The following is a 17126-nucleotide window of genomic DNA, read 5'->3' as shown; positions in this document are numbered from 1 at the left end:
ATATTAAGTCTGGAATGCTTGCGAGCATACTGCAAGTGATATAGGCCGCATGAATTTTGAAGAACACTTGCAGAACTCGCTTACCTCCGGGCTGCCATTCATTTTAATATCGCTGCAGATTTCATCTTGTATAATTTTCTGTTATATCAGGTGCAATTTTTCTTGGTTGTTCTTCACGCAAATTCGCTCCCAAATTTACTTATGCATGCTCCAACAATTACGAAACAAACGAATTTTTGAGTTACGTCTTAAATTGACTTATGTTTAATAAATCAGTCAAACAACTCGTGGGCAATTGCTTATGTCTTTGTTTATATATGTCGGTTGGGTGAAAACTTCATTTGTTGATGGTTAAACTTGATAGAGAAGCTAATGTCTATATGTCTGACATCTTCACGACAACAAAGGTTGTTAGTTCACCTTGAGTGCCGAACGAATTGGATTTTAAACCTACTTGAATAATTAGTGTTTCACTATTGAAGATAATCGTGTGTGTAGCCACCATATCATTTAAGACGATTTCTATCTGTCGTGTCTGAAAAGTATCATTATCCTTTAAAATTTAAGTCTTAATTTACGTAAACTGACAGCCGGACTGATTATAAGTTATGGAAGAAAACACGAACTGACTCATCATAGACAAATGAATGAAGGGGTTAAGTTTCTAAGGGAACTGTGGTACTGCATCGGTGAGAGGTGGGGGTGGGGAGTTGATATTGTAAATTGGCCACTGAAGCGAGTTTTAAAGCTGACATTTCGCGCGTCAGCCCTTCACCAGAGCGAGTAGACGAAAGGTTACCACTCGAAATATCAGCTTTAGGAACTCTCTGCGGTGGCCCAATTACATCATCAACTCAGTTCATGAAACAAAATTGGCTTGTTGACAGACTGACTTACTTACTGATAGAGAGGCCGTCCGAGTGACTGAGTAGCTGCCTGATTGACCGGCTGAATAACTAAGTGGCTTACTGACACTGAATCATTCTGGCTCTGACTGGCGGACTGTTTGTTCATCCGTCGCGAGAACGTTTTTATAAACTATATCCCCGTTAGATTGCTAGGGCGGTTCCAGGATGTACTGAACGGGGGCTCGGCTAAACATCTGCTGAAGGGAGACTATACAAGGGGGTCGGGGGCATGCTTCCACCGGAACATTTTGAAATCTAGATCCTCGGAAAGGTAATATCCAGGTTTTTTGAGCCGATGATTGTGGTTAATGCCATTGAAAACAATCTCTGTTTTGAGCTATTTTAAACATATACTGTGTCCATCAAACTCGACAGAAACCGCACGTGTTGAAATGTTTTTCATTTCATTGTAGGGTGTTCGGCCGAACCACCTGAACCAATCCTGGATCCGCCCCAGGATTGGGAGCTATTGTAATAGTACGTTCAGGTGAGCTGTCGCAGCGAGACACTGCGCAGAGCTAAGACAGCTCGCTAATTAATCGGTTTACTAATGCCATAATGACATTACTGTGGTAAGGTATAACATCAATTTTAGCATTAAGTTATGTTTGCACTTTTGTTTTTATCATGTTTTGTTTTCCAGGGATTTCAAATAATATAAAACTAAGTGGATCACTTTGTTAACAGGAAGCTAAGAATGGAGACTGTAAACTGGATGTATCTGTTGGATCCCGAGGGAATGCTGAAAATTTTAGAACTGGTGTGTAAAAATATTCACCGTGGAAATGTTAAATTCAATGCTGATCCTAGCAGTCTCATTGCCTCTCAGCAGTACGATTTCTTCTTGAATCGTATTATTTTTTCTTCCGAGTTGTTTCTTTTTCTCAGCCAATGAAAATGAAAGCCAAAAGCAAAACAACCAATCAGATTACAGATTTCTGTAATGCAATAATTCACAAATCAGTTTTTTTTTCTCTACTGTTACAACTACATCAATACAATTTTGATACAGACCAAAGTATTGTATTCAGCAGTCAAGTACATTGAGTCTTCAAACTGGCCGTATCTGTTGTGGCATTTTTAACACATTTGAAGGCAATTTTTGAACGACAATACCACTCTTTGGAATCTTAATCATATATGCATAATAATGATGGAGATATAAATCACAAATTTTGTGAAACACACCTCTGCCATAAGAAGGAGTCTGTTTGAATTTTACTGGAAAAGAGGCTCAAATAGAGAATGAGCAAAATTCAATGAGGAGGTGAATTAGTAGCCTGTGTAACTGAAGGTTTTGTAGAGGTCTTCGGCGACGGAGCTGCGATTGGAATGAAAGCTTTTTCTTTTCACGGCTACCACCTTCATTTTCCCTGAATGCCCAAAATACACCTGTTACGCCGACTAAAAATGATAATTTTCAAGCAGCACTGTATGGTTTTATTACCTGAGCACTTTAAAACTCAATCTTGAACCTCAAAGGGCGGAATCTATCGAAGACATCAAATTGATTCGCTTGTCTTGAATCCAGCAAATTAACGCAACGATTACTTTTTTTTCTATTATAAATCATGCTTTCTTAATTTCAGGCCCTTCTGTCAGCCGCTGTCGCATGTACTGCTCAGTACCACAAGGATGCAGATATATCAAACTTGCCTGAATGGCAAACAAACAGGTTAAACCTGTTCTATGTAGTGTTTATCACCGGTCTTGTGACTGCTATTTTCCTGTTTGTCAGCTTTCTGTTTAACTTGGATAAGAGATGTGGATCACCAAAAGGATTTACATTTTTTGTAAGTACTTAAGTCCATTTTGTTGTGGGACACAGGCTGTGAAATGGGTAGCATACTTTATGCCTTGACAGAAGGTGCGGGCTTTGACAAAGGACTATTGTGCTGAGTTCCTAGGTAAGAAACTCAATTCTCACTATGCTCCTCTCCAATTCGGAGAACAGACGACTACCAAAGGATTTTCGGGGAGATACGACGAAATATCGGGTTTAAATTTGATGGCTTGGCATCCCACTTAAGGGAGTAGAGTTGCCCATGGTCTTTTCATGCAACAGAAACCGGCAACAACCATTCGACAGCCATGCTTAATAATAATAATAATAATACTTATATAGCGCCGATGTCAATATTGCCATTTTCATCAGCTTGCGGGTGGGTTTCCTTTTACTCTGACTCTTTCACTTCCATTAGTGACGTAAGAGGAAACAAAAATATTAACAAGGGATTTTCTTCGATTTGATACTCATTTCTCAAATCTTGAAGTGTAAGAAATGCGTGGCAGTTAGAACGAAGAATTAATACCTATATCTTGGTATTGATGGGGTAAGATAGGTCAGGGCTAACAGGGGGACAACTGTTTGGGCAGTGCCCTTCCAGCCTGTGCGAGCTAAACGCAAATTGTTTCTTTAATTAAAACAAATTGTATGCTAAAATTGTTCATTTTTCAGGCTAAACATCTTCATTTCTGTCGATTTTTAATCTGACTATACAAAAAGTACTAGTTTCTCGAGACAGTTTCCAAGCGTGTCGATGGCCTAATAAAGTTTATATAAAAACATATCCGAGCCATCACCTGGATCTGCCACTGAAATGTCTGTGCCGACTAACTAAAGTATTCTCGACCTTGAATAAATCCTCAATATATTCTTAATGTTTTGCTGCTTTTAAGGTGACCTTGTTCTCACTGACCTGGGCTGTATTCTGTGCTGTTTCATCAGGACTGTTCGGTGAAGTGGTGCTCAGTCTTCAGGAAGACAATTGGGATACATCAAAGGATGAGCGCATTCAGTGGCGCTACCAACATGCTCAAGCAGCTGTGGTAAATATTGTAGACCAAGGGCGTGGCAAAGGGAAAGTCGGGCTGAGGTGTATATCGCTGACCCTCTTCTCTCTGTATCAAGAAAAAATTGATAATTTATGACGAGAGAACATGAACTCATGGTCTCTTATTTGATAAATAAACGATCTAGCTCCCAAGAAGCTACTAATCTATCCCTTTAAAGGATATAAATATTGTGGTATACTTACAATATTATTGCTCAACACGTATCGATGTTCCTGAGTTTCGCAGGCATCTGATTTCTTAGAGTTTGTTTGAGTCCGTGGTGAGTGGACTGCAAAGCAAAATTTTCACTGTAAAGAATCCAGGCGGTGGGTTAACCGCCTTTTCCAGATGGAGGAACAAATTACTTTGGCGAGCTGGTCATCATGAAAGGGGGCTCGTGTGAGTTGTGATTTCCGGGAAATTGTTTTATATTACCTCAAAGCAGAAAAATTAAATTCCACTTTATGAAAATTTCACCGGGCCCACGATCACGTGCACGGATTTGATTAAGCGCTTAACTGATCAGTCTTTCATCCCTGCTAAGTGTCTGGTACCACCAACATCCATTTACAAGTTATTCCCATATAATAGTTTGCAATCTGAATGTATATATCCTTGTACTTAAGTCTTAATGTTGTCTAATTTATTTAATTTTTTTTCTTCTTCGCTTTTTAGATTATTGGTTTTCTGTCTTTCCTGGCGTTTCTTGTTGACGGTATACTTCATTATCGAATCACCAGGTCAACCCAGTGATGAAAAAAAATAAGAAGAATAAAATTAGAAAACTAAACCTAGTACAGATAAGATAATGCAAACCCCCCCCCCCAATGGTAGTTCCATCTCAGCCTGCTTGCTTAGGCCATGCAACAAACTTCCCAGTTTCTTTTCAGCCTTGCTAATCAAATATCACCCACGGAAGTCCATTTTAATAATCAATAAGAAAAAAATCACACAGACTTCCGTCTGATTTTTCGTATAAACATAACTGTAATTATGCAAAATAAGCCTTTCTGAAAGTTTTTTTGAGCGGTCATGACATGGATCAAAGCTTACAATTTCTTTGCTTCCAGTTCGGAAATGAAAATTACAAGTATTTATGTGCCAAGTCCTTCTCTTAAAATAGAAAAAAGTAAGATTGAGAACCACGCGGGTGGAAAGTCTACCGACAGGACAAAATAATAAAATGTCAGATTCAATATTCAAATTATTTTGATGTCGTAACACATTTAGCAGTACTTTCCTTCATTCAGCTTCGTGTCTCCTAAAAATTTTTGCGCCGTTCCTGATCTATCAAATCGTCGTTGAACTATGAGATGAGGGTGATTATAGACCACTGAGTTTTTGCTGTAAATACAATGACGATTTGAGATTTATTATTTGGCAGACACACAATATTCAAGGCATGTTTCAACACGACCGTTTTCTTTGAGAGGTAATGTATTTTTCCGAAAACAATACGCTCCAAACTCAACTGCAAAGATACAGTGGAAACTGCATTGAGAAGTTACCCACAGGGGAACACTGGGTGACCACTAAATACAGGGAAACCGCCTAATACAGGTTCCACGGAATAGGAGTCTTTTCAAAAACGATAAAAATCGCTATTTTATGCCATAATTGATCACTTAATGTACTAAACTCTCTCAGGAATACTACCAAAATTGATTTCGGGAGATAAAATGGGATAAAATTTTTACTTGGAAGATTATTCTTAATTTCATTTGAGTAGTGTCGCTTTTAATGACCGTTCAGTTCAGGTGGAGGACAATACAAAGAGGCTGTTGGGACTCAGTCAAAGGTGAAAATTTCAATAATTAAAGGTAGCAATTTCGGGACTTTGAAAAGCGACCACTGATATATACAGGGTGACCGCTTACTAAGGTGCCGCTTGATACAGTTTCGACTGTATCTCTTGCTGTAATGCTTTTCAGTTACGAAGAAAGAGGCCCTGGCGTCGCTGTTTCTGACTGGTCTCAATTCTCTTTTGCTTTAAATGAAGTAGTTCAAGTCACTGAAAATATCTGAGGAATCTCTTATCTTAAATAGTTCAGGTTGTTGACTAAGTGGACAATATCCTAACAGACATCTGAGAAATTTACTAAAAATGAAAAAATTCTTGTTTTCTCGTTAGCCCTCGGTCGAAAAGCTCAAGTCGGTTAGTTTACCAAGTTTGTACACTCCTAAAGAACTCCTCATTTTTGCTAAAGGCTACGTGAAGGATGAAAACTAAACCAATATAAAGTTTTTCCTAGTGTAAATGAGACATATCAGCTATCCACCTCTTTCAAAATCAAACTAAACAACAAAACATTTCTTTTATGAAAATAGCACGCACATTTCAAACAAAAAAAAGATCTTAACTGCAAGATTGAGTGATTTTTAATTTAAGGGGAAGACGCATAGTCGAAAAAACAGGCAGCTCGATGTTTATCTACAGAGACCAAAATTTTCGAACTGAGACAAAAAATATCAGTGAAGCGAAATGATAAATCAACTCTTAGTGAAACAAGAAGGGTTTCGAGTTTCGAGTGTCAAGTTGAAATAATTGATGTCCAATGTCATGATGTGTCTGAGTCAGAGAATTCTTCGGTGGACAGTTATTAATTGCCGTCTAACCTTTTGGCTTGGGTGTAGCAGGTTTAAATCGTATTTATCGCACGCGAAGCCATACGATACAAGAATTATCTGGCATGCATATGGTTTCACTGAACTCGCTGGCTCGGGTGAAGAAATAAAGATGTCAAATCAAAGTGGCCATGACAACGAATTTTCACAGAATTGAAAAATGGTATGGAACGAAAAAGGTCTTTCTTGGCGCACCAAAACGTTATTTTAACCCAAGTAGTCATTTAGTCAAGCCTTTTTTTGATACACAAAATATTACAAGATAAACAAACAATCGAAATTTAACTCGTAGTTCAAATACCACGTAATTATTACAATCAATTTGAAATCGTATTTTTTCATCTTTTTTTAAGCAAAGATTTTGCGACAAGAGTTGCACAATTCGCCACAAAATGGCTTGTCGAGTCTTTCATTTTCATTTTGCTGCAACCTATTTGGTTACTTTAAGCAAGCCATGAATTCTGATTGCTATTTTTTTAGTGTTCCGTTTTCAATGGCTGGAAAAGGCATGCGATTAAAACGCAAAATAGAGCGATTCGTGTGCAAAATTGCACTGCTATGAGCCAAACAGATGTAGATTGCCACAGGAAGGCAAGGATCACCACTGATTTCAAAGTGATGTGATAAATAAACAAATGTAATCTCACAAAGCTACTATTATAATGAACCTCTCCTTAAAATTAGAACTTTTAAAATCATTTTTCTCTTATAGTATACCATTACGATTCTCAAAAATTGTTTAAAAAAATGAGGCTTATGCTTAAGTTGGCGTTGTAAACGTCTTCGTTACCCTGACTCCAAAGTTAACACAGTGCTAATGATAATCGGGGGCTTTTTTCCTCCATCAAGTACCAAAACTGTTTGAAACGGAAACGCCGAGGATGCAGAAAAAATTCCCTAATCTGGGATAAAGACCACTTAACGATAAGAGAGTTCGTAAGCAACACTGACCATCAGTGCGAGTTCCGTCCGGAGGAAAGCTCAATAAATTAACCGCTGAAATATTTCTCTCTTTTCTAAAACTTGATTATGATACTTTACCCATTAGCAATAGCCCTGAAAGTTGCTAAATAACATTGGTTACATTTGTCATTTTTGATACCTTGAGAGTAAAACATAACTGATTTATAAGGGACTAGTGGTCTCACTTTTCATTCAAAAACATATTTTTACAGCGAACTATATATTTTATGAGGACTAAGATCATCGAAGTTTATTATGTACACAACTAGAGAAAATTTAACAAAATCAAGATTTTATGGGATGCGACTCTGACAAAACACGGAGTGCTTCTTCAAGCCATTTGGAAACCGGTTACCATGCGAGTTCGTAACATATCGGTGGAGGATGAACACAGTGAAGGGAATGTTGGAAAAAGATACCTCTGACCTTCTGAATAAAGACTAACATTAAAAAATGCGAATGGCTGGTAACTCATAACTGTAGTGATCTTTCATCTAATCGCTATTCAATTAAATTTTACTCTCAACTATCGCGAGGAGGAACGCCAAAAGTTGCGTTTAGCTGATGTCTTAGATGGCTTGTTTCAACTCCGTCAACTGTCGAATTAAAGACGATTTATGACCCATTAAGAGAAGAACAGGAGAAACACCCCCCCCAGGTCTAAGGTTTCATAGCTTGCGACATTTACGAAATTGCTTACAGAGCAAGAGTGACAATTTCAAACAGGCAAACTATGAAAGAAAGAACCCTGGATGCCGTTCTACGCTATTCATGAAAATTCAGTGTCCGAAAACCTGTTACTTAGCTCTTGTACGAAGTGGCAAAGCGGAAAGCACGTTCCGTTCGAGGATTGCATTGTGTTAAAACCACTCTGCATTGTTCTTTCGCCATTAAAATATTTCTCAGCGCCACCAAGGTGCATTTTCCAGGTTGTTTATGACAAGCGAATGTCCTCTCAGTAACATGTACCGCGCTTGCAGCTCTACAATTTGCTGCCTCCAGACAGTGATCGATCATGATGTATGACTACAACACACCCGGCTCATACTTTCGAGCGTAAACAATGCGCCGCCTTTCCGGTTTTGTCGCTGTGACCCCTTGAGGGCAACAGATTTGCGGATTTTGCGGATTAAATTTGTAATCATATTACAAAGTGAAGATCTATGTGTGAAATCAGAGCCCAAAAACCCTCGTCGAGGTCGAAGCGTGGATCTGTAGAGAAGTGAAGAAGTAGAATTACCTCAAAGAGGTTAAGTTTATTATTTGAAGCTCACTCTTCAAGGCTGGAGTCAAATTCTTTGCGAAGATGCGTTGGACAATTTTTCTCGTGTTTGTTTTATATTTCACAGCCACAGAGGAAGCTATCGCAGGTAAGCTAGTCGAGTAGAGATTATTCACACTTTTCTATCCGTTTTCAAGGTTTTGGTGTCGTTCACGAGAGGGAAAATCCGTGAATTCTGTAGCTTTCCGCAATGCATTTGAAATAAGTGCTTCGATACGCCGCCACGATTGAAAACAGGAATCAGGGTCGATTTCAATTCCACTTGACGGCAAAAAATGTTCCTCGTCTCGTACAGCGGGTGGCAATTAAGCCACAGTTATAGCAAACATAAGCCCATTATAGGATAGAGAAACTTAAGTTTGACGCCTCTAAACGGCTAAAAAAACGAAATTGCTGTATTTATTAATACTAAGCAATTCGTAGGGCCATGAAGCATTCCTAGATAGTTGGGTGAAACATGGCCGGAAAACCGAAGACTGTTTCCCCATAGCTTAAGGCAGTCTTGACGTATTTCAGTTTGCTTTTCTGATTAATCCACTATCGCGTCCTCCCACAAGTACCAGTTTTGATTAATACCTCTATTTAGCTCTCTTAAATCACTTTTATTCTCACTGAGTTCGTATCCAAATGAGATGAAATCTGAAGTCGGGATTTTTTTCATGTTAAAGCACGAGAATGTGCGGTTAACAAAATATTTGTGGGTCTTAATTCACTCTCTCCTTGCCAAGACTTTATTGTTAAATTATCTGAGTGATCTTAGAACGAGTAGAGTTATTTTTCGTTCTCTAATACTATCTCACTTTGAAATTTGTGGCATATAACTTTTAACGAGGAAAATAGTAATGATTTATGTCCATGTAGGCAAGTTAGGAAAGTGATTGTTCGTTTCTTATAAACGCAGCTGGTATTGTAGTCTCGTCTTGCAAACTGAGCATTGACTCCCTTAACTATATTTAAATACGTTAAAGTACACTTCTTCTGTTATAAATTATTGAATCATTTTCATTGAAGCCAGTGCGTAAATGGTGAAAGGAACCCGATAAGATATCTGTGATACACGTCAGCCAAACCATTCGATCAAAGTAACAAACCTGGGCCAAAACGCAAAATACAAACCCGATTTTTAGTCAGTTTTTAAATGGATCCAATCAAATTTAGTCGCGGATCGAAGTCCCTGGACTTTCTGTCTTGATCGGACATCTTTCACACGTGAGTAAAACTGAGTGAACTGTTGAAATGTTTCACTGCTGACGATACGAGCGTTTAACCTTCGCGGCATGCTTTTGTTTAAGGGCGTTGTGGTGATAGTTTTCATTGATCATTCTCTTAACAACTTAAACTGGACAGAAATACAGCTCTTGCAGTATTATTGGTTAACAGTCGAAACTGAACATCTCTGCTTTGAAATGATACAAATGTACTGAAAGACCGCAGGAACAGCGGCACGAAAACAGATCCGAGTGAAGCTGTAGATGTACTTGTCGGTTACTTGTCTGAAAAGCTAATTGACACCAGACTAGAGCTTAAAATGTGCACTTTTGACTAATCAATAAACTTCTTGAGGTTGTTGTGTATTTCGAAAGAATAGCGATGATTTTTCCCACTAAATCGCCTGCATTGAGAGGAATAGGGTTCCTAAACGTTACAAGAAGACACAAAGAAATCGTGTAAAACGAGGGCTTTTGGTCAGCCCTCTATGTGTAATTAGCTTATCGCTTAATCGCAGGTATATGGGCGAAGTTTGGAATATTTCAGCTAGCTAACAATATCTTAGCTCACAATAAAACTGCCAGTCCTCACTGAACGAAATTTACCTAATACCTCTAGAAACAACTGTTTCATTTCATAATTTCGTTCTAAGAATGGCCGAAACTGTTGTGCGATGATTGCAGCCTTTGCACGGCCGCAGTTAGAAGAGACACAAACACTTTCTGAGACACGCGTCGTCCTTTATCAGACAAAGTTTTAATCAAACGGCTCCTCTATGAAATACCCACCAGTTAAATCACTTTTAAGACGATTAAATCAGTTCACCAGGCCCTAGATGTTGAGCATTGCTCCAGTAAACAGGCCTCTTGTTCTGTGATCAATCGATCAGCATTGAGTTGTCGGCTGTCCAGAGTGATGAATAGCTTCAGACAGGTCATTATTTTTCATTAGCAGTTAATTAATTTACTTTTGACAGTTTCCCCCAGCTCGCTATTGTTGTAAAGTAAACACTCTGACTCGGAATTGAATACCCTCCAAGCTATGACCATCCGTTAACATAAGAAAGTAGGGGAGAGTGGCTCAATGGCATTGAGCGCCCACGACAACTGTTCCCCAAATTAGCGAGGAGAAAATAAGAATTTTTAAAATCTATTACGGAAACTGTAATATTTAATTGAGAAAACATGTGTAGAAAGATCAGGTTTCTTCGTGGACCACTGATTTAGAAACACATCAGCGGTGACTGCCATCAATGACTGAAATTTAAGAATAAAGTACCCGTAGAAACCTTTATTTTTACGTCTTCTTTCTGTTGCTCTCACTCTTCCACAGTAATGATCTCTGCAGGAGCACTTATCATTTTGTAATTTTGCTTCTTTCCCAGAAACTTTCTTTAGCGTATCGATTTTGAAAACTTTCAAGCGATGGTCTCTCATTACGTTGACAAAACCATTTTTAATTGGCGTTGCTTTGAAACAGGAGAGCAGTTATTCAACAATTAAGCCCTACACCTGCGACATTCTTCGCTTGCGGAACTGGTTTTGAGTAAGATAAGGGGAGTTAAACATATGGTCATCTGTGTGCAAACTGAGACACGGTCACAGCAAAAATGCTAATTAGTCAGCATCGATTCTCATTTTTAGATGACTGCTACCTGACCAACTCATCACCGGCTTGCTCGCTCTCTGACTCGCGGACTGACTGAATGACTAACAAGTAGACCATGCCACTGCCAGTGACTTTTACATCCCTCCTAAATCAAAAGAAGTAACACGAGGCTTTCTATTTTTCTCAGGTTGCTCATCGCCTCTTGGCTTGGCGTCAGGCTCAATACATGACTCGCAGCTTTCGGCATCTACATCCATGAGCGACTGGTTGCTGCCGTCTGCAGGACGACTCCATAACAATTTGTGAGTATCATCAGCACAATAATAAAACTACATTCTGATTTGATGATGTTTTATACGATGCGGAGAGACTAAAGATACATTAAATGGTTCCAAAAGTCTGCACAACTAATTCAATACCTAAGAATTGCATTTGATTGGTTGAGGAAGTGGCGCGAGTCTTCTGGAGTCAGTGCAGCACGAAGCATGTTAGGCAAAACTAATGGAATCATGGATTACTTCCGGCACTCCATTGAAAATTTCTCTGTCGGGTATCCAATTTAAGTATGAAAAGAAATTATCCAATGTAAGTAGAGCAAAAGCAAGAGTTGATTTAAAGAGCCAAAACGAACTTGCAACTATGTCTGACGAAGGTGTCATGTGGCTCGATAAAACTAACTTTTCTGACACAATAAAAGCAGCTGAACAGCAGCTGTCTTTTCAATACAACAGATTAATGCCTTAACATGATTTCATCCTAGAACGTCGAACTCATTCGGGGCTTGGTGTGCAGAAGACGTGGACTTGGATCAGTGGTTTCAAATTGACTTACAGAGGACAACAAACGTGTCAGCTGTAGCTTCTCAGGGAATTGACATCATTATGGCTGGTTACTGGGTGGCGTCATACTCTTTGAACTACAGTTGCGATGGAATCAAATGGCATTCTTATGCCATACAAGGAGTACCTGTTGTAAGTAACAACAAGTTGCGAGAAACTCAGTAAATATGGAGGACTGGGACTAGCACGCTTTACTTCTGATAGACCTGGGTTCTAGTACTCTCACAGTATCTTTCCTTGTCCTGGAGTATAAATGGGCGTCGGCATCGTCAGGGAATCATAATGAGATTTTGGGCAAAAGGTCGGGAGGTGGTGATCTGCGATATACCAGCATCTTATTCATTCCAGGAAGAGTAGCAATAATCGTGGTCGTTTCACGCAATAAATGTTAGATAACATTCGGTTAAATGGGCCGCTTAGCTCGAGTACAGACTCAGTAATGACTGTGTTCGACTTTTTTTTTTGCAGATATTTCAGGCAAATAATGATTCTGATAGTGTGGTAACGAACACGCTTTCACCTTCCATATTGGCTCGGTTCATTAGAGTGTTGCCCTTGGAATGGAATCAGCTGGAAACCATTTGTCTGAGACTGGAATTATATGGATGCGAAACAAGCCAAGGTAACAGGAAAAAAGCGAAGATCAATCCATTGAGGATTGGATCATCTACTTTTTAGAGCATAAACGGTGAATGGAAATTGTTCGTCAAGGAAGGTCCTAGAAATAATTCCAACGGCCAACAAGTTCAAAGTGAAAAACTCAGTGTTCCAACGAAGACCTTAACGAGCCGGCATAAAAAATCATGACCAAGCGCAGAAAAATTTTGTGACCAAATTTTCTACAAGTCAGCGTTTTTTGTGCAGGAAGAAAAACTGTTCTTTATATTAACCGACAAAAACATGATACCCTTCTATTTCAGCCTGCCCACACCCTACCAAGGCTACAATGTCACCAAGCCAGGCAGCAGCAGACTCTTCTTCAGTAACCAAGGCTCCATTAACTGGTTTGCCTCCGAAATTTTCAACGCTGAGTTCTAAGACGGGGAACAGGTCACGTAGCACTGACAGCCTAGCCACTGATACAAATACAATTCCCATCGGTAAGTTGATTGCTTCGGTGAAGTCCTCAGTAAATGCTTTTGGCGCTGTTACTTCTACTGACAACTTTTCACGGTCATCTGCTGAACTAACGTGAAATTATTTTCTAAAATGTCCGCTAGGTTGAACCAAATGCAATCTACACGGACCTGTTTGTAGAAATGATATGTTCTCAACAACACCGTGACATATTGAAACATAAACATCTGTCCAGTGCTTTCTAGTCTTGGGGTTTAACCAATCTATGAGGCTTCACAAAACTAGAGTTAACAGAAAAATTGCTAAACGAGTCTCCCACAATTCAATTAAAGTGCAATAATTCAAAAGTCAAGCTTGCATTATAATTTTCAAAGTGTCTGATTTATTTCTCTCACTACGATTCTCCACAGCATGTTCTTATGCCCTTGGAATGCAGTCTGGTGCGATTAACGAGTCGCAAATAAAAGCTTCCTCTTTCGACAGTGTTTGGACCCGACCATCGGAAGCAAGACTTCATAATCAGTGGTTTGTTAAATAATTTGTTACTTAAAAAAGTGTCTTTCGAGTTGCCAGTCGATCAGAACGTCTAGTTGGCATCCTTGGTTTGATATATTGAACCGACTTATATATCAGGACTAAGTACCGGTAATTGATTTTTTTTTTCAAAGTTAGCTCGTGCATTTATCTAAAAACTGATAAAAATCTTCACCAATGAAGTTATTGAAATGATAACGTACCTCTGAATGTATAAGATATTTACAGCGGGAAATCTCATTTGCTAGTAACCAAAAGTTTCTTTTAAAGTCTAAATCCAAAGAAAGTGGAAAAATACTTAACTGCTCGGAGTCAACTCTAATCATACTTATGCTGGACCATAAGGTGGCTGAAGAAAAAGTCTTCTCCCCATGGATTGTAAGCTGCATGCCTGTAGGATATCCACGAAACTTTCTGATCAAGCTGTTCTAACTTTCCTCTTTACTTGTTTCTCTCCAGGAGCCTTAACCATAGATCGCTAGGGGGTTGGTGTGCAGCAGACGCGGATATGAATCCTTTCTTACAAGTGGACCTGTTAAACAACTCTATTGTCACCGCAATAGCCACACAAGGTGTCCCAGCAAATGGAAACATTGCGTTGAGGTACAAACTTAACTACAGCTGTGACGGGATAACTTGGTTTGAATATCAAGAAGGAACGGTGAGTGCTACTCGTGACATGTCTCAGTATAATCAAGATCATCTCTTGTGTCGTCAGTAAAACTGCCTTTGAGCTTACACTGTACCATTAAGATCAATTGATTGGGCATGATTAATGATCACAGTTTAGAATACCTCGTGTATTGTTTGGATATTCATGTGAAGAATGAGAGCACGTCCCTTAAGTTGAACATGTGAATCCAAATGCACGGTACCGCAAAATTTAGCCATGTCTACATTCTTCGAGACATTCGTAAAAGGGTTTGACGCTAAACAAGCTGCCATATCGGGATTATCTTAGAGCGGAGTAACGTGTCGAGATTTCAAGAGCAATCAGATAGTATGTGCAGATAAGAAAAACCAACACAATCCTGGATCCCTTCGACGCTAAATTGAAATATAGTTCTTCATAGGATATTGGTTTTTCCTACTCTTATCCTGCTTGGCCAGTAACGTTTTCAGTAACAAACTGTTTTGGATCATGTACTTTGACCGACACTCACATGACATTATTATCTCCTCAGATATTTGAAGGTTATCGCAAAAATTTGCGGGCTCGACAAAACAAGCTACCAGCGCCCTTTAGAGCTCGGCTCGTGCGAATTCGACCGCTTCTCTCCAGGCAGTACGAAATACCTTGTGTGAGACTAGAAATCTATGGATGTAGCATGGCTAATTCCGGTAAGTGTAGCACTTATTTTCTAGTTACTGGTCAATGACATCGCACAAGGGAGTCATTTAAAATGTTACTGTCTTTTCAAATACACTGCGCATCACCTATTATTTAAGGAAACAGAGGGGAATTGCTTTTTCTCAATGAATTATGACCCGTCTTTCTTTCTTTTAGATAAGACAGAAAATCGACAAAAAGTTATGAAAATTATTCAGCTAAACAAACTCACCATGAGCTTTGAAGATAAATCAATAAATTAAATAATTGAGCAATCAATCAAATTTTTTCTTCCCAATTAATGGATCATTAATCATTCAATAAATCAATTGAACTAGCAGCGAAGAGTACTTTTAGATTCATTGTCCTAAAACCTAACCCAAAGTAATCACAGCGGCCAATCAGAAAGGAGAATATCCCATGAAGTCGAGAAGTCAAGTTTGTATCCGATTGGTCAAAAGCGTAAGCAAAGTTTTGTAGACTATCCGCTGCGCGTAGTGAAGAATCGATACCATTCCGATATAAGAGCGAAAAATCTCACTTTTTCGAGTAAGTTTTTTTAAGAGAGATAAGTATTCAAGGGACTTAACTCACCAGTTACCGATGATTAATGGTTGAATTTATGACTTCTTTTTGACGGATGTGTCATGGTTGTTCATTGTTGTGTTCATTTTTCAGTTTGTGGAACGAAGAATCAACTAAACACCACGATAAATCCAGATCAACATTCCACACAGGATACCAAGGCCCGTACAACACATAAGACAACGTCAAGACTGAATTTAAGGCCTACAAGACCAAAGGACATGATTGTAATTGTGCGAGATCATCCAAGTAACGACTCGTTAGGTTATAACTTTATGCCCTCTTCAACAGAGCAACGTCATATTTTCAGTTTATCACTTCCTCTAACTCTAAGTTTTCTCCTCGTAATACTGACTGATTACTAATGACAGATTCCTGATCAAATTTCTATCGGAACGGTAGAAACCTTGTGAAAAAGTATGTTAATCAAGAACTGGAGGCGGGGGTCTGGAGGTGTGTGGACTGAGTAGCGTCACAAGCCAGAGAAAGTTAACTAGAGTCTGGCGACTGCCAACATTGTAGATATTTCCGGTTAATAATTTAAGCCTGTTACGTTAGCGTGGAAATGAGATGAAGGGGGGAAAATTCGCTTAGCCTGCGGAACAGGCGTAATTTTTTTTGCGTTAAGCAGGTTAACGGAGACAAGCGCTAGGCGAGCGCAAAGTGCGGGTGACGAGCGAGGGAAGGAGTGCGATTCTTCCTTTATTACGCCTTACCTCCGATCGACAATTCACTCGAGGGTGAAGCACAATTCCAACGATCCAGCTTTACGCTCTCTTCGCATTTCATGCGAAAATATCACTTTCCCCTCACCCTCCCCTTTGGGCACTAGATCTGCCGGCTAACTAAGATAAGAGCTTACGTTTTAGCTTTATGTAAATACTAAAATTGCTCGGTAAAAACAAATTCAAGTCGATATTATTTATTGTTGTAAAGCGTACCCTTCTTGCTTTTACTCTCATTGGTTACAAATGGGTGAATATTATTCACCGTTCGACGTAATGGGCTCCTGCCGCTCGATCACTCTGATAAACAAGATAAACAAGAAACCATGTTCCGTATTGATCGGAAATTAATTGACTGAATTACTCTTATATTCAAAACACCAAGACGCACATAGGAAAGGCAGAAACGTGTAGTTTTGGCGTCATGTCGAAGTGTAAAAATCTGCGCTTGAATTTAATTGCTTCCAACTCTTATTAAGGGTGAATAGCAGCATCACAATTTCGAAAACAACAAACCCCCTTAATTCAAGAGTACCTCGGAAATTTTTAAATAAAGAGTATTTTTCAATTCTGAATCGTGACAGGTTTATTATCACGCCATATTGT

The 17126-nt window shown here is 39.1% G+C and overlaps 2 protein-coding genes across 2 annotated transcripts in view; both read left to right on the top strand.

Annotated features, from left to right (window-relative positions):
- The window catches only part of LOC131799659 (uncharacterized), a gene marked incomplete in the record, with an annotated part of 189028 nt that overhangs the window by 89548 nt on the left and 82354 nt on the right, over positions 1–17126 (top strand).
- Positions 8498–17126, top strand: part of LOC136279465 (EGF-like repeat and discoidin I-like domain-containing protein 3) — an 8997-nt gene continuing 368 nt past the window's right edge. The window contains exons 1-9 of the mRNA XM_066163299.1: positions 8498–8701; positions 11618–11732; positions 12191–12401; positions 12738–12891; positions 13190–13369; positions 13757–13871; positions 14340–14541; positions 15065–15221; positions 15889–17126. The exon at positions 15889–17126 is cut by the window's right edge and continues 368 nt beyond it. Coding sequence (XP_066019396.1) covers positions 8638–8701; positions 11618–11732; positions 12191–12401; positions 12738–12891; positions 13190–13369; positions 13757–13871; positions 14340–14541; positions 15065–15221; positions 15889–16160 — 1470 coding nt within the window. The 5' untranslated portion in view covers positions 8498–8637 and the 3' untranslated portion in view covers positions 16161–17126. The remainder of the gene's footprint in view (positions 8702–11617; positions 11733–12190; positions 12402–12737; positions 12892–13189; positions 13370–13756; positions 13872–14339; positions 14542–15064; positions 15222–15888) is intronic.

This window comes from Pocillopora verrucosa, chromosome 3 (genome assembly GCF_036669915.1).
Source record: "Pocillopora verrucosa isolate sample1 chromosome 3, ASM3666991v2, whole genome shotgun sequence".
NCBI lineage: Eukaryota > Metazoa > Cnidaria > Anthozoa > Scleractinia > Pocilloporidae > Pocillopora > Pocillopora verrucosa.
This window is presented reverse-complemented; position numbering and strand designations above follow the sequence as displayed.